The sequence below is a fragment of the Hippocampus zosterae genome, chromosome 16 (assembly GCF_025434085.1).
Source record: "Hippocampus zosterae strain Florida chromosome 16, ASM2543408v3, whole genome shotgun sequence".
NCBI classification, from domain to species: Eukaryota; Metazoa; Chordata; class Actinopteri; order Syngnathiformes; family Syngnathidae; genus Hippocampus; species Hippocampus zosterae.
The window spans coordinates 8695545-8713705 of NC_067466.1; the positions used below are offsets into that span (position 1 = coordinate 8695545).

An 18161-nucleotide genomic window follows, 5' to 3' on the forward strand; every position below is an offset into this window, starting at 1 on the left:
TAGACTACATTTCCCATAAATCAATCGAGTACTGCGCCACGCGCTCCACCTATCCGGCGGCCAGCTGCTACTTGGTGAGTCCAGGCAGTCGCGGCGGCCGCATCCTGCTCGGACAACAGCAGCAGCACCTCTGTACGGCAGAACAGGTGAGTAGAGCAGATAACACAATCTTGTGTCTCTCTTTCATGTCCTTGGATTACACGATAATCTATCGCTTTTCTTGTGTCAAATTGTTTTAACTTTGCCTTCCGTGTGTGATGGGGCAATTGAGAACGGTAAAGCTGCAGCGACGTTAATTTAACTCGAATGACAGATGGCTCGTAACCGGAGACGTGCATGTTCGATTTATGGAAATATAATATTTCAATGGCATAAGGCAAGCAGACGCCAATGACGGGAAACGCTCTTGATGTCCACTTGTGCCAATGCGTAACCGAATGGCTGTTAGAACGGAATCTTTATATTGACCTTATGGGACACATTTGACTTGATTGACACTACGGTGCTCTAATTCACTTGTTTCACAAGCTTTACTGAGCCTGGGGACATGTTTTAGATCATAGGTTTCAAATTCAGGCCCTGGAGTGCCGCTCTCCTGCATGTTTTTCCAACTCCCCCTGTTGCAAGACACCTGATTCAAATGATCAGTAACAACAAAAATACTATTTTAGATATGGGCACAATAAGTGTATATGTGCAAAATATGTGCTTTTAATAAATTTCTTTTTTTTTTTTTGCTGATACACTTTATAGTGCATGTATAAACGATCCACTATCCCAACCCATCAACAAATGGTTTCTAACAAACAACAAAGTACAAAATAACCAAATACTGTGATTTTTTTTTTCAGATTATTTTTTCCCAGTACAAAGGTTTCTCTTGCATACAAATTACTATTCAAGGAAGGCACATTACTGATGAACAGCAAAGTGCAAAAATCAAGTCAGTCCGAAGTTTAATGTTATGACTGTTTGCCCTTATTATTCCAAATGTGGAAGAAAAAAAAAGATTAGGAATGATAGGCCAACTCATGTATCGGGCAGTAATAAGTGAATAAGCAGTAATCCAGTGAAAGTGCAACTAAGCCATTTCTGCCATCTATTGGTGAATGATGATATTACAACTTAAAACTACAGTCGCCTATTTGCAGTTCGGCATACGCAAATCAGCACTTTTTGCCGGGGGGTGGGGTGGGGGGTGAATTTGTTTCAATATTTTTTCCCCTTTTTTCCAGGATGTCTGTTCCCCATTTACCTCCTGCTTTTTGTGGAAAACATATATTGAATGTTTATCAGCGCTCCTTGAGTTTTGGGGGTTTCTAAATTATATTTATATATATTTTGGGGGGGGGGGGCCTCAGGGCAGATTAATCAAGGGGTACTCAAATTCTGGTTGCATGCCGCCCACAGGCTGCCATTTGCCCATCTCTGCTCTAGATGCAAACTACTAGCGTTTAAATTCCTGTCACACTTTATAGTGTCTTTTCTTGTTAATGTGGCGATCCAACTGTTTGTGTTTTTTACTAGAGAAGCTTCTAAATTAAGGCAGTGTTGGGTTTAATGTGCTTTGTCAGTGAATGCTTGCTGTTCACGTTTTTAAAGGCAAATTTTCTTTCACTCAGCAACTCATTTGGCATGACCACAGAGGTGTGTCTCCGGCAATTTAGTACCGCATGCTGTGAATGGGTGGAAAGCTGTACTTTTTGTCTTAAAACGTCTCTTTTGCTACTACCTGACGTGAATTATTATGGATTGTGTGAATTTTCATGACAAACTGGCATAAATGGAGTACAGTAATGGTCGCGGTGTCCTTACAGTCTCTGTGCAATTCAACAATGTGATTACAGTATCAAAAGAATTGCCAAATCTGTGGACGTTATTATGGAGCATATGTGATATTGTTTCAATAAACTACAACACACACTGTGCCTTTTCTTGAGGAGTACCCATTTTTTATGGGTTTATTGAACAGTACCAAATACGCTTAAAAAAAAAAAGAAAAAGTACACGCAAAACAATCTGATCTCATCAATTGCATTTGCGATAAATGTTTTAAATTGTGAAGAGACTGTTTGGAACCTGTTCACTAATTCTGAGTGAGTTTATATTCCACTGTTGTGTTTGAGGAGGAGGCTTGGCATGGAATGTATCCTGCAGGCGTATTTTGAGGAACCCAACTGGGCAACAAATGAGAGCTTTCAATTATCTCTTGCTACTTTTGAAAATATCCGAGGGGGAAAAAAAATATATATTATATATATATATATATATATATATATATATATATATATATATATATATATATATATATATATATACACACACACACACACACACAGTATATGCACCAAGTATTACAGTGTGGTCAATGTAATCATTGTTTAGAGCTAAATAGAGACTCTTCTCCCGCCTTTATGGTTAACCACACCAGAAGTGCAAATAGTCGGACGTCTGCTTTTTGGGACAAAACACATTGAAGAGAAACCAATATTAACACGATGGGACCGTATTGCGTGTGTCATAAAGCTACTTCTGTCAATGTTCGAGGTGATTATTTTCACGTTACATGTACAATACTGCCACATTCGTCTTTATTTGATAATTGTGTGTCGAAACATATTGCACTAGACTCGGCGTGTCCTTGTGGAAACTGGAGACGTGAGCCTCTGTATTATTTTTTTTCCTTTGGCTCCTCTCATCCTCTGTTTGAATCATTACCCAGGCAGTTCCTGTCATTTGCTTCCTATTTATAGCATATGGGCTATCTGGGAAGCACCCACGTTGAGTTGCACATACAGTTATGTGGCATAATACAATGCCGAGTGGTCTGGAAAACTGTTCACCGTGGCAGGAATTGAATATGATCGTCTGATCCTCAAGGAATTCAAGATTCCTCCTCAGTGAATGTCTTCGACTCCTCCATGGGAAAATTTTAACAGCACAGGAAGGGACCGAGTAGAGAACTAGTCGCTGTGGTGCTCGAGTCCTTCATCTACATGCAGCGATGATGTGACCTTGTGATGTGGTACAGAGGATGGAAGGCTGGCTATTATGAAATGTGGTAGGAGGATGATGTAATAAATCATATACACTGACTTGTTATGGCCCTGCCCTTGAGCAAAAGCAAATACAGAAATGGATAGCAGTGACTTTAACAATAGCGCCACTGTGAATGTTGATACAGTACTTTAGTTATATAACAACATTAATAATTTCATCTGAAATATTTTCTTCAGTGGGGACAGTGACTCACTTTTAGGCAAAGCAGTGAATGTGATGACAGAATTGCCAGGACGCCGGAAAGCCACCTTTGGTGGCAAGCTACTGAATTTAAATTCCTTTCATTAAATTGGAGAAAGTTTTAATTTAGAAAAAGACCAGCACTTTGTATGCAGCAACGGCTGTTTGAAAGTGCTCTATAAATACAGTAGAGTTGAGTTGAGAGAAGATGGAACAGAAGGAGAAAGAATGACTACTTGCATTCAAATGCAGTATTCAATCATTTGGAAAATCTTGGGGGGACCATTTCCAAGATTTTACAATAGCCTGTAGGTCAAACTGTCAATCTGTATTTTTCCCATCTGCCAGATGTTTGGATTAACTGGGAGACAATCATTTCCCCACCTGCAAAACAACAACAACATAAAACATACTTGACAAGCATGGTCCAAGGAATGTTGATTCTTAAATGGATCATCAGGGCCACATTTGATGTGAAACCAACATGTCTTGTTTTTGCACTTGCACTTGCCTGAATATACGGAGTATGAATGTCTTAATAGTGACAGATGCTTTGATATTATTCTGTTGTCTCTTCTCGGTAAACAGGACAAGCAAGTTGTAGTGTAATGTGAGCACCGGTAGAGAAAAAAAATCGGAAATATTTGAGAGGTAGAGATCAAATGGAAATGGAAGAGGGCATTTTTGAAGTGTTCTGCTCGCAAAAAGCTGGAGTGGAACTCTCCTTGGCCTGACCCGTGCATTACGATGCTCCATTGTGGAAAGTCACCAAGCTTTTTTTTTTTTTCATGGATGCTGTGCAAGTGTTTCTATGGAATCCGCCCACTCACTCCAAACACGCACAGGAAAGCAGCTGAAGTTTCTGCAATGTGGTTGAGGCTGTTTATCAGACTCCAAGTTTAACACCATCGGAGCAGGAAGCCACGGCCTCTGGGGAGCCCGGCTAGAATAAATTTGAAACACAGCCTCTAGAGCTTTACATTAGAATTTTAGTAACTGCTTGCATGAATATGACTGCTGATGTGATTAGTCTCATAAAGTGGTTCTTGAGCTAGGTTCGATCAAACCCTAGGGGTTCGGTGAATCGATCTCAGGGGTTCGACGGAGCCTCTGCCATGGAGGTTAAGACACACCCGACTCAACATGTCAATGAGTTATGACACACCCGTTTGGCCATCACTGGTTGCGGATGATCACGTTACATTGCTTGTCCAATCGGTGCTGCGGGAAATTTAGTTCGCTCAGTGGTCAACGTCTGACTGTCGTGATCGTACATTGTACAATGAAAAAAAAAATTATATATATATTATGTACTGTATATATACATACTTAGGCCATGTCATTGTATTTACTTTTCTGTTTTTAATAAATGTGTGTTTTTTTGTGTCTTGAATTTGTAAAAAAAAAAAAAAATTTTATTTTTCACTAAAGAAGGGTTCCGTGAATGTGCATATGAACTGGCTGGATTCGGTAACTCTAACAAGGTCAAGGAACCACTGGTCTAATACATCGGTTAGTGCGAGGCATACGATTAAGCATGCATCATACTGCATAGCAAGGATCATTGAAGCATGTGTTTGGCTAAGTATGAATTGAATTAATCCCATGCATTAACCAAACAAACATCCATCCATCCATTTGCCGATCCACTTTATCCTCACAATGGTCGCGGGGGGTGCTGCAGCCTATCCCAGCTTTCTTTGGGCAGTAAGCAGGGGACACCCTGAACCGGTTGCCAGGCAATCGCAGAATTAACCAAATAATGAATGTTGAGATTTTACAGTTGGGGTTGCTGAGCTTCATTTTCGAGATAAGGCCATTTTATTATCCATTTCTTTGCTTTCGAGCACTATTTCATAGTTCTGTTCTGTGTCATGCACTGGTTTGCTAGCTAACAGCCAAACAGAGTGACTGATTGTCACTCAAGGTCGACACCGTTTTGCATACCGCGGTTGGCCCATTCATTCAAGTCAGATCGAAAAATCACAATGAAACAAAACTCTCAATTTCAAATTCTCTGGGGGAGGGGCGGGAGGCCGGCCATCACGTAGCTACGCCGCTGCATTAGCCATTTACTGTGAATGCTACTCAGTTTCTCTTATTTGCAGTATTACGCTAACTACTAAACTTGAAATGAAGAATAGATCACCGACAAATTAATTTTGATTGATGCTTGTTTATAGAAGGTGTTATGTTGGTATGTGCTAGATACTAAATGCAATTGTAAACTGATCTGTAAGGTTTTTGTGTTAACTAAGAAAATAATGTCTCCACCTGGAAAAAAAAAACCCACACGCATACTTGACGAGCACTGTTACGATACTCCGTGAATTCATCCAATACTGCAGAAGAGCCGCCGTGAATGAGAAGCAGAGTGCAACTGAGGTTTGTCGCCATGCACACATGCAGAGACAAGCAACCATCTGAATTATGTAGGTCTGTGGGAGGAAGCTGGAGAACCCAGAGAGAGCCCACATGGAAGTGGAAAAGGGCACAAATACTCCAGTGAGAAAGGCCTCGAGTCGATTCGAGCCAGTGCGAACAGCTCTCAGTCCAAATCACTTGTCGCTGCACTAAAATTATTGGCAGGTTAATCTTTGCGTGCTCTCAACTTTCCATGCATTCTTCAACTTCCTCGTTGATTATTTTGGAAGAGTTTTGCGTCCGGTTGCGCATCACTCACCAGACTTAGGAGGAACACAGAGGGCAAATAGAGAGCGTCTCGCACAACCAGGTTTATAACACATTCTTCTACTCTCATTTTAGCTGAGCTCATGACTCTGAGAAGACCACCTCCCGAGACCTGCTGCTATACAAATGCTGAAGGGGTCAGACACTATTCATACTTAAAGCATGCATTTAAAATACTATGGCAGTGTTGTATTAAAACCGGTGCAGTCTTTAAAGTACTCACGTGCCAGAATTTGATCTCATTTTTGGATGTTCTGTTGTTGTAACAAATAATGTTGGCTCCCAACTTTTATGGTATTGTCATTGTGAATTGTTAGAACGAGTTGGTATTAACGTTTGCATCACAGGAGGATCGTCTGTGCGAAAGTGGGCCACAACACGAGAGAGTTGTTTTGCTCACTGAAACTCAGAAACTGACATAGAATGTGTCAGCATCTTTACTCTGTGACCACAGTGTTGCTATTATGTGTATAGTTGTGGAAAATGTGGTTTTTAGGTGCAATTGCCATGGAAAAGCAGAACTGAAAAGCCACCCACCCACTCAGCTGAATCACCACCATTCTGCATGCATGGTGTTTACACCCCATGTGGGGAATGTGAGAAAGCTCTTTTTTTCCCCTTTTTTAATTTTATAGGGTGATCAAGTGAAAAGGACTTGGACAGCAGTGCTTATGATATTTTTTTCTTCCCAGGATTCTTGGGAATAGTCCTGCCAATCCTCTCTGCCTCTGGCATCAGTAATGCAGCAGCACCTATTTGACCAATCGGTCAAATGGCTTGATTGACCCATTCCACTTACATGGAATATATAAAATATATGGAAAGATTGAATGTTATGGAAACATATTCCTATTAGGGGTGTAGCAAAAAAAAAAAAAAAAAAAAAACGAACACGACTATCGAGTGGGGGGAAGGGGTCCATATGGAAATCAAAAACAATAGTTTTACTCAATTTTTTTCCAGACAACCGCACTTTTGGCAAGACTCCTCTTCCTATATACTTTGGAATACTTGACTCATGGGTCAATATTTGAGAAATATTTAAAACAACCTGGTAGCGCTGCAGCCCCGCAGGGAGATGGCTTTGAATTGAGGAGCAAAAGGGTTTGACAAAGTATCTGGATTTCACTCACTGTAGCCAACAGTCTATCGGCCAACATGTCCTTTGGATCAGCAGCAGCAGTCGGGCCTATTAATTTCTTTTGAGTGAATACCGAGTTGTTTTTTCCAAGTGTGTGGGGTGTGTTAACGTAGCTCTGTTGTGAACCATTTGTGCCGTGGAGTAGGGGTGTGGTCAGAGCATTTTTTTAGCTTCTCGCCACAATCTACGGGCCGTTTCATTCCTCGCCAAAAAACAGTTTGCATTCCACCCACATGCTAGAGCTTTAGCATACCATCAGATGTGGGATCTTAATCACACCGCAATGGAAGAGCGTAAAAAAGTGACCTACGCTCACATTAAGGAACATTGGCGAAGGAATTGTAAATCAAATATACTACATTTGTTAAGAGATGTATATCATATGCTCATCTCGAAGTCATGCAAACTGTTGTGTCTGGGTATGGCGCAACACAAAGTGTACTTCCTTTTCCTTACTTATGTTTTGAGTTTTGAGGCTCCAGTATGCAGAGGAAGAAATAGTCCTAGAAAATGATCTGGCTAGTTCAGTTTGTGGCGAAATACTTTTTGAAAATCATCGTGGTCATTATCGTGGGATTCTCATCACTGTCGTTAGCGTGCTATTGGCAGGTGTTATATTGTAATAGGAAAATTGGAAAGAGCTTCAAGTTATTTGATATAAGTTGCAAACGTGCAAGCCCTATTTCTGCCAGGTTTCTCACGTCTGTCTGGCGCAGAGTGCGCTGTACAAATTTGAGGCAGAACGGCGTTCTCAGATGAGTCACCGAGCAGGAGTAGTCGTCGTTTTTCCATTATTCTACAATGGCTGTGAAAACATTACTGTCTGATGCTTATGTCACATTTGTTCAGTTATGTCTGCCCGGTTGAACGTTATCCCACGATCAATTGGGTCAGGCAGGGAAGATGAGCATGTATGAAGAGAAGACTGTGACGATGCAGGCTGAACATGAGTCATCATTTTACAGCTCCGTCAGCCTCACAGCAAGAGCACTCTGTGGTTTTTGTTTTTTTTTATGTCAACACAACCGTTTCCGTGGGATTTCACCTGGATTTCCGGCATTTCCATACTTCTGTGGGAATATAGCTTCCGTTCATACAAAAAGCTGTTGTGTGCTAAGAACTATCAGAATGGAAGATACTGTAAAAATATATGAGAGCAGAGCTTAAATGTCAGGGGGTGAAACATCCTGTCAGCAAGTCAACCACCTCGTGTATTTAAATCTATTAGCCAGTATATGAATGTATGAGCTTCCTTCTGCGAGTACAATACACCGCCCTGTCCTGTCTGCAAACAATCCACACTCCTCAAGATCAGATGTGGAAGATTGTTCGATCCACACCCAAGGAGATAAGTGCTCTCGCTGACCCTTGACGCTTCCTATCGTAGCGTTTCAGTTCAGGAGCAGCTACTTAGCCTCATTTTGAGGCAGCGTAGCATAGGTTATAGGACAGTACATATCGCTGCAGTCAAAAGAGCAAATTTGCATTAACTTTTTTTTACAAGCCTTGTTCATACTGGGTGTCATAAATATGTTGGGTTTTGTGGTGGTGTTAAGAAACAATGATCATGGTCCATGGTGTTGTACCAGGTATACCTTGAATTTATACCGTATATCTAGAATAATATATTGATCCCATGAGGAAACCTCACAGCGATCGTTTTCTAATACTAAAGCGGAGTTCTTGGCTCATCCCAGGTTGTCTCCGAGACATCTGGGTTCTTAACTAGGCCACCGCAAAGTAAGTGGGACACAATTTTGGCTCCAGAGGAGTTGGCCTTATATTGACACAGAAGGTTGTAGGAAGGGCATGGTTCAGACCCAAAAACATGCATGGCAGGCTGATTGTACTCTCTAAATTGTCCCGAGGTGTGAGTGTGGGCGTGGATGGTTGTTCGTCTCTGTGTGCCCTGCGATTGGCTGGCAACTGATTCAGGGTTTCCTCCGCCTATTGCCCGAAGACGGCTGGGATAGGCTCCAGCACCCCCCGCGACCCTAAGGAGGATCAAGCGGTTCGGAAAATGGATGGAATGAAACCGGAGCACCCAGAGAAAACCCACGGAGGCCCGGGGAGAACATGCAAACTCCACACAGGGAGGCCGGAGCTCGAATCGAACCCGGTACCTCTGCACTGTGAAGCCGATGTGCTAACCACTGGACTACCGGGCCGCCCCACGGTGACCACATTCCAGTCAAATTACGCATGTAGTTGAAAATAGTTCAGAGAAGAAATTATTCTTGGTTCAAGTCCCCTTGAAGGATGACTAGTTTGTCTTCCTGCGAAGACTTCACTCAAAAACATACTAATTCTGATCCTAGTGTCGCTCAGAGGTGAGGATGAAAGGGTTAACAGCAGAGGTCACCAACATGGTGCCAGCGGGCACCTGGCAGGCCGTAAGGACCACATGAGTGGCCCGCAAGTCTGTTCTAAAAATAGCTTACAAGTGATGGGCCATTATGATAAACTAGGAATGTTGTCAAAGTGATCATTTGAAATAAAAACAATTTATATGTAAAAAAAAAAGTGCTAGCTCTGAAAGTAGTAGAAGGTGAGTAGTCAGGCGCCATCTTACAGTGCTACAAAACATTGTTTCAATCTGAAGAGGGAAAAAGTCATCCAATCGGCCTACTCAAGTATACAAATGCATTTACGCGTATGCGGGCTGTCCTTAAATGGCAGACGGCAGGATTTCCTCACAGGAACGATCAAGTTACTGCTGCCCTGATCAATGACAGCCATCATCCCTATGGCTGTAAACAACTATGAACCATACGTCTCCTCTGTTAAGTGCACTCCCAACTTTCCTTCTATATCCCACTTCTGATTTCGCCAGCTGGCTATCGTTCATTTGTAGACGCTGAAGGCAAACCTCTCTCTGTCACAGCCTGTGACCACATCCTGTTGGAGTAGGAAAATAGAGCGACTCTGGCAGCCAACTCACTGTAGTTCCTAAAATGCCGCTTGTGTAAATGTCGCTCGCAAGCGTACCTGTCAGGTGAAGCTTATTATTGTCCGACACGGGGAGGATTTTGTTGGAACTTCAAACAGGGTATTATTGACTTAAGTTTCTACCCTCTGGCTATTCTTGCATGATTTTTTTTCTTTGTTTTGCTAATGTTTTTTGCATTTGCTCTGAGGAAGCAAATGTGTTGCCTATTATTCGAAAGGAAATACATTGCTGCTTTTCAGTTTTATCTGTGTAGTATTTGCAGGAACAGGCAAGTTGATGCTAAAATGATATCACAGTGTCTTGCTGTTTAGCTCTATACTGCCACACAAAGGACAAAGGCTCAAACTTCAGATTTGATTCATTCATTCTGTCATTTTCCGAACCGCTTGATCCTCACTAGCGTCGTGGGCGGTGCTGGAGCCTATCCCATCTGTCTTCGGGCAGTAGGCCGGGGACACCCTGAATCGGTTGCCAGCCAATCGCAGTCAGATTTGATAGAAGAAGTGATTCTTCAACCTTTTGTTCAGGCGCCACTTACAGCGTAGCAGTTTTTTCCAGGGACATTCTCCCAATGCCAGATAAATATATCTACCCACGTGGTGGTCCAAATGCTTCTTTTTTTCCGCTTTCAAACCCAACATTCATGACCTTTTGAACATCAAGCAACCTGACCAAATTCATTTTGATTCAATTGAGTATTTATCCATTGTTGCTAACTGAAAGCACCGCTTCCACTAACGGCATGGATGCCAAGAGACTTCACAAAAGTGCAGTTCATTAACAAAGTAGCTCTCGTTGTTCCCTCTAGGAACCATTTTTCTAAAAAGCGACATGCAGCCTTAAACAGGAGCCAAAAATCATTTGAACTTTGTTCTCCATATGAAAAGAAAGGACAGTCAGTCGTGCTGAGCCTTGCCGAAGACACGGTGCCTATTTGCACCTTGGAAAAGCAGAGACCTATTGACATGTTGGGAACTTTTAACCTGTGATATCTGCTTCTAAGCCGCAAATATTTTGCAAATGTAGCTAGCCTTGCCCCACCCGTACAATCTATATGAGAACAGTGTGGGAAAGGCCACATGCCTGCAGCAATGTCAGATTCACGTGATGCATCACAAACATTTTTAACTGGCCCATAGCTAAAGAAGGGAGGAGTAATTTTTTGTTCTTGAGTAGATACTTTATTTATTCAGTTTACTGTGGTTTGATTGCTGCACTGATTGATGCTGATTTGGAGTAATACACTATTTTAAAATAATTTTTCTGCGGACTGCAAGTTATGAGGTATGAGGACCCCAATTTGAAAATTACGAGTAAATTATCTATTTGCATTGCTTCAGGATAACTATTTTAAAGGATTGACAGGAATGCCTTCATTTTACCCTTTATAGACATTCAAATTATCCCCCCCCCCCCCCACCCCTCAGGTGTAGCCAACTATAAGACAGTCATGATGAAAACGGGTGCCACCAAGTTGGGGCTGCCCAAGGCGGGATTCCAGGAGCGGGCGAAGCAGGCTTCTTTAGCTCCCTCTACTTCATGCTCCACCACCACCTCCACAGGAATGAGGACTTCCAGATCGTCCAACACGCTAGCCTCGGACCAGCGACTCAGCAGGGTGAAGCCCAAAACTAAACTTGTTACTCACTCATGTTACTGGTACTAACAGCGGTTCTGTTTTCAGCTTAAACGAGCCAACAGTGATGATGCTCTGACAAAGCCTGCACTGGGAGCTGCTGCCTCCGGCTTGCGCATGAAGAAGACTGTGACCACCGGAGCCATCTCGGATCTTCCCGAGGCCCGCCACCGTTCTCTCGCTGGTGAGCCAGACATGTCATCAAATTTTCAATAATTCTGAAAAGCCCCAGCGTTATGCAGTTATGTAATTTTTGTCTGTGTGTTTTCAACGTTCCTCGTTAGGGTTTGTGTTCATCATACAGTGCCTTAAAAAAAGTGATTCCACCCACTCACATATTTGATGACCGGTACGTGTTTGTTTTTTCATGGGACTACTGTGAAGGCAGTGTAGACCTTCAATGACTGCGTGTTGAGTTATTGTGAGGGGACGGTATGTGCACATTGTGCAAGCTGTACGCTGACTACTTAACGTTGTAGGGAGGTGTCATTTTGACATTACTGCCCTCTAAAAGGATATATTGAACCTCCATTGTTCCAAAAACATGCACAGTAGGTTAATTGATCACTTTAAATGATCCATTGGTGTGATTGTGAGGGGGAATTGAGGTTGTTTGTGTATGTGTGCCCTGGGATCGTCTGACAACCAGTTCAGAGTGTACCTCATCGACTATCTGGAGTCAGCTGGGGTAGGCTCCAGTACACCCGCGACCCTAGTGAGGATAAAGCGGTTCTTATATTCAATGGATGGACAAAAAGTCTTGTGTACTCTTGTGGGATACTGTAGTTTCCCATTTCAGCCACCAGAGGGCCATACTCACTAATTCTGAGCATTCAGAGCAAGCGCTCTCCATTTTCAGCGCATGACATTTTTCATGGTTGGCTGCAGTGTGGTGCAATGTTTTGGTTCTCAGAGGATTTATTTATTCCAAAATAGAGAGACTGGAAACATTCATTCTGCTCCTCTGACATTTACTTGGATGTTTGAGCGGGTGATGTTTTTCATTACAAATACGCAAAAAATATGTCTATTTTTCAAAAGGAATTACTGTCTGTTCGTTGTTGCCTTTTGCTGAAACACAACACCTTTTATTTTAACTATTTACTTTAAGGCACATGACGTACATTTGCATGCTTAAGTTTTCAGATCACCACACACATTTTAATATCTCGCAAAAACAAGTTAGAATAAAATACAGTTTCTAAATTGCAACTTTATCTTTAAACCCAAGCACACTTTTCTTCTTTGGAAAATGATGAATCATACATTAAATGACTATTATATATTTCAAATATTCAATGCTTTAATCCTAATTTAGGATTCGGGCCAAATTTGACCCTTTGGGATTTACGGGTACCAAATCAGACCCGTGGGTTCTCCAGGGTTAAGGGGGGAAATAATCCAAAACCATCTGGTCCACAGTGTAAAATAATTTCAGCCGAAATAAATGAATTTGCGATAACTGGTGATGAGTCTTTCACATCGATTTGGAGGAATTATAGCCCCCTCTTCTTCGGAGAATTGTTTTATCCCAGTATTATTGGAGAGTTTTCAACCCAAAACTGTGTCACACCACCCGATCTGAGTTGGATTTAAGTTCAGATTTAGTGTACATGAGCCACTCCAAAACTTTCTTTTTTGTTTGTTTGAGTCATTCAAAGGCGGCTTGCTGGTAGGTTTCGGGCCGAGCATTATTATTATTATTATGATTATTTTACACAGGGCAGGTTGAAAAGATTCCATTTTAATTTATAGTTTTCATATGAAGATAGAAAATGCTCATTATTATACTTGACAGCAATAATTCGGAACACCGTCCTTGATTCTGACTTTGCTTTTAGTGATTCATCCACAAAGTGGATTCTAAGATGCAGTGCAGTTCTTCCTCTTGGGGCTGGTTTTCTGAGGTAAATATAATTTGGTTGAGACTTCAAACGAGATGTAAAACCACGGTTAAGTAGGGTTTGCATTTCTGGAGCGGGGGGGGGGGGGGCACTGAATTATTGCTAATTATGAAAATGTTATTTTGCATTGCTATTTTCTTACTGAAGCGAGGAGTGTGCATTATAAATTCATCACGACTCGTATACTCACATTGGCCTAGTTTTGTGAACCAATTTCGGGTAAGCAGTCATCATCAAGGAAATGAATCTCACTGAATAATTCTTTGTCATGAAGAAAATCTTATTGGTTGTGTAAAGGAATGTTGTTGTTGCTGCTCTTCGGCAGAATTGTGTTCTGTTAGAAATGAGGTGCTGTTTTCTTTCGATGCTAATTTAGGATTCCACTAGAAGCAAAATAACAGGTTGCATTTGTATTTCCACTCACCTATATATTATTTTTAATGCTTTTTTTAATAGTATGTGGCAGAAAAGAACTATAACATGTATTTTCCATGTAAGTATGCCTATTTTAAGTGTGTGTGTGTGTGAGAGAAGTCACATGTCATAGTCCAAACATGCACTAAAGCTCCAAACTTTACACACACTTTAAAAGATTATTAAGACAGAAAATGAGTGTTTAGTTGTTATGTTTATGTGTCATTATAGCACTCGTTTCTTAGCATTCATTTAATTGGATCGATTGATTTTGGAGGTGGACAGTGAGTATTGATTTGGACTTGGCCTTGACATTGCCCGTGCTCAAGGTGAAGTCTTATGTTTGTCTAACTAGCGTATTGGCTCGAATATAAGACGGCCCTGATTATAAGACGACCCCCTCTTTTTCAAGTCTCAAATTTGACAAAAGACTTCTTGAACACCAAATTCATTTTTATACAGAAAATAATTACAGTACATCTGAAACAAATGATTGATTATAAGAATATACAGGTATTTGAGAGAAAAAGCATGTTCTTTTGCCTCATTAAAATCTTAATATCTGAAGATTTAAATATGTAAACTAAAGTGCAATCACATTCGTAATTGAATGGCTTCTGGTTTTTGAAATGTAAATTACATCATAACTTCTCCTCAGCTGCCGGTTAACTTGGCCAATCTTCGACCCACTTTTCTCCAGATTGTCACTACGTTTCTCCATTTTCAGTTATCTCTTCTATCATTTTCTTCTGTTTTCTTTATTCCAGATATTTTTTTATTTTTCTTCTTCGTGCTACCGCTATTTTTATTTTTATTCTTCGTGACGGGGTTTGCTTTGGCCTGGGGAGTCAAGTTCAGCATTCGCTTTAATGAGATCTGGCGCCATCTAGCGTCGTGAATGGGTATAATGTCTAGACCCCGAATATAAGTCTTATTTCAATACAAAACACACTGTCTTATATTCAGGCCAATACGATACACCAAGATAATCTCTACGAAAATATTTCATTCAACAATTATTCCCGGATCCTATTTGATTTCAACAGCCAGAATCCTATGCCTGAAGATGAGGTTAACACCACAAATGTGAATAAGATTAACCTGGCCCACAGCAGGATTTCCAATCTGTTATTTTTGTTAATGGATCCAGATCTGGCACTTTACCAATTCTACCATGCTGTCAGACAATCGGTTTCTGATGACTTATTTAAAATGCCTCATCAATAATTCAGTCAAGCTTTCATCGGAGGAGGAGTCCCTGTGGAGAGTGCAAGGACACAGACTGTCCCACTCTATAAAGAACAAACCTTGTGAGGGTACAAATATCCAGTACATTGAAAACCATTTGAATCTACATTTTCTTCTTTCATGTGCATCAGTCATTCCTGAGTCAAGCTTAAATTTTGTGAAATTGTTTGTCTGCCGTGAGTTAGTTTTGATTCAGCCCATATAATCTGGTTGACTGATAACTTGCACCTTTTTGAACATTGCACGATCACATTTTTTTATACTGCGCATAGTCATTTATAGACGCAAGAAAGAGTAACTGTAACATGTCTGTCCTGTCCACCGATCACCTGAAATTAACCGTCACATTTCAATATTTTGACCAAAACACATTGATACATTTATATTGACTCCGTATGATTTCTTTTGAGCTACATGTCCTCGCATTCCCTGCATATACAGTACTTGAATGAGAACATATTCAACCCAAAACATCTTTTTGGGGACCCGATCAGTTCGTGTGTGTTTAAATTGCAATAAAACTAAAGACAAAACGAGATATAATCAGCCCGAGTGACGTGAGTTAGGAATTTTATTGACCTGGAGTATATTTGGCTTGTATTAACTAATTCTGAGATACCAGACATGGTCCCTGTCAATATGGTTCTCGAGGCCCTCATATCTCTGCCGGATGAATTAATCACACACGCCTCAGTCCACTGGGATGACTCAGGCTGCATACGCACTCATCCATGATCGACACACACTGACACAAGCACTAAAAAAGGGTATTAATTAAAGATAGTGGGTGGTTGTCCTTGCTATATTGTACAAATATAACCAGAAAATGAACTTTCATTTATTTCTCCACTATTACTTTCCCCAAAACGCGCACGAATGATACTCTCAACCTGTTTATTATACATACACAGGTTCAAAAGGGATTATTACAAATGGAATGCGTAAACACTGGCATACTTGCAGACACATTGTCACTGCTGGAATTTTGTGACTTGTCTTCAGGACACTTGCAACACTTGTGACCCTCCAGTCTATAGATAGGCATGACAGATTGGGAATGTCTTACCACATTTTGACAGAGGCCTGTTGTGCCAGCAGAGATGGGGTTCCTGCGGTGAGGAGAACATTCTTAGCAGGATTAGGGATAGGTTTGTTGACCAAGGTGGATGTGCTGATCTAAATGGAGGCGAAAGCAGTATATTAAGAGAGGCAGATGGAAATCAGACTTTATGTAACACGCAGAAGACCGATGAAGACGCTTGGAAGCAGTACTGAGGTTGACTGTCGAAATGGACGTGGGCGGGAAAAGACCAAGAGCCACTGCAGTATTTCAGAAATCTAATCCGCATGAACCAAAAATAACAATTCCACTTAAAACTTACATTTGCTGTATTACTGACTGAGACAACTGCTCCAGTTATTTCGTGATTATTTATAACAATCTGCTGCGGTTCGAGTGGCCACTGTGATCTTTTGTCTAATAATAGCATCTGTTGTTCATCATCTTTTGATAATCCCGCCACAGAAAATTTGGTTCCAAAAAGAGGTTATTATACAAGGAAATATGAAGTTATACAACCCTCCAGCTTTCCCCGAGTGGGTCCTCACATGGCTGCTTAACTCGGCAGACAGAATGTGGGGGAATGAGTTAAGTACCGAGAAGCGTGAGGAATGGTTACCATCGTTTGTTCTAGTAGGAGGTGCCGCGTAATTGTGCGTGTGTGCGTGTGTGTGTGAGAAAGAGAGAAAGAGAGTGTTTGTATGAGAGTATGAGAAGCCACACCTCCCGATCCAGTTGTTATCGCAGCAATAATGATGTGCATATGATGCTGCCTGCATACCCGCCTGCCAGCATAGGCATGCTGTCACCCTTGTGGAGGATCTGCACGCTCTCGCGCTTTTGACACACAGTGGAAGCCACCCGCTGTCAGGACACGTAGTCTGCCTCAGCAACACATGCGCATTCACACAAACACGCTCACACAGTCCCGGGAAAGGATCGCATCAAAAGAAGATCCGTAGCGGGGGGAAGAAGAAGAATTGGAAGAATTTGATATTTCTTCTCTACTGTTCTCCACTGTGACCGAGTGCCGGCTGGATTGTGGATGCTGAACAAATGCGACCACGCTGACGCCACCCCACACACGCATACATCACTCCCCCGCAGCTACAAATTGTTGGATTTATCCTCACTGCGCCGAGTGTGGGAGTCGCAGATCGGACCAACATGGGGAACCAAGCGGGAAGACAGGAGGAAACCAACACAGGTCTGGCTTTAGGTGTACCTTTTGTCCGACACACCTTCGTGTAGATAATTTGTTTGGTTCCACGTAGACGACTCGACTTGATGATCGTAGGCCGACGAACTTGTGCGTCATGTGTTACTGCATGTCTGAAAGACAAGTTCTGACTGATGAGTAATGGTAGAAATGCCCCGGAGCTACTGAAGCCATGAATGGTTTGTAAGCTTTTCTTTTGACATCAAGCACGATGACACGTTGCCCATTTTCGTAGCTGCGTTCAGTTACGATAGGTCCGTTTGTGCACCTCTGTGTAGTTATTGGAAGTAGGGCAGAAGAAGGAGTACCCGCTTGGTCTGCCAGTCAGCCTAAGAGAAGCTGCTACAGGAGCTAGATTCAGCACTCCCACATCTCTTCGCCGTCCTGAGCAGAATGTGCCCGGGCCAGATATCCATTTCAGTAAAGCTCATCGCAAGTGTAAATGGGCTCAAAATGTCATGTAACACCCCCCCCCCCCCCCCATTGTCTTGCTGTGGACAAATGTCAAACAAAACACAAATCCTGATCAAATATAGCATTGCTCTGTAGTAGTAGTGCAAAAATGCGCAATATTTGCATGAACAGCAGTGGCTCGAGCTTTACCAATTTGTTTTGTACTGCATTTCTTGAAGATGAGAAACAAATGCTCGTGGTGAAA

The 18161-nt window shown here is 41.8% G+C and overlaps 1 protein-coding gene and 1 long non-coding RNA gene across 4 annotated transcripts in view; one reads left to right on the forward strand and one right to left on the reverse strand.

Annotated features, from left to right (window-relative positions):
* The first annotated feature begins 59 nt into the window (after positions 1-59).
* The window catches only part of specc1 (sperm antigen with calponin homology and coiled-coil domains 1), a 48668-nt gene continuing 30566 nt past the window's right edge, over positions 60-18161 (forward strand). The window contains exons 1-3 of one of the 3 annotated variants that reach the window (XM_052047816.1): positions 60-146; positions 11450-11640; positions 11707-11842. In XM_052047816.1, coding sequence (XP_051903776.1) covers positions 11473-11640; positions 11707-11842 — 304 coding nt within the window. In that variant the 5' untranslated portion in view covers positions 60-146; positions 11450-11472. Of the gene's footprint in view, positions 147-9263; positions 10122-11449; positions 11641-11706; positions 11843-17048; positions 17492-18161 lie in introns of those variants that run through there. The other 2 variants (XM_052047815.1, XM_052047817.1) reach the window with 2 other exon arrangements.
* Positions 16291-18161, reverse strand: part of LOC127588961 (uncharacterized) — a 33866-nt gene continuing 31995 nt past the window's right edge. Inside the window, exon 3 of the long non-coding RNA XR_007959240.1 lies at positions 16291-16400. This is a non-coding gene — a long non-coding RNA (uncharacterized LOC127588961). The remainder of the gene's footprint in view (positions 16401-18161) is intronic.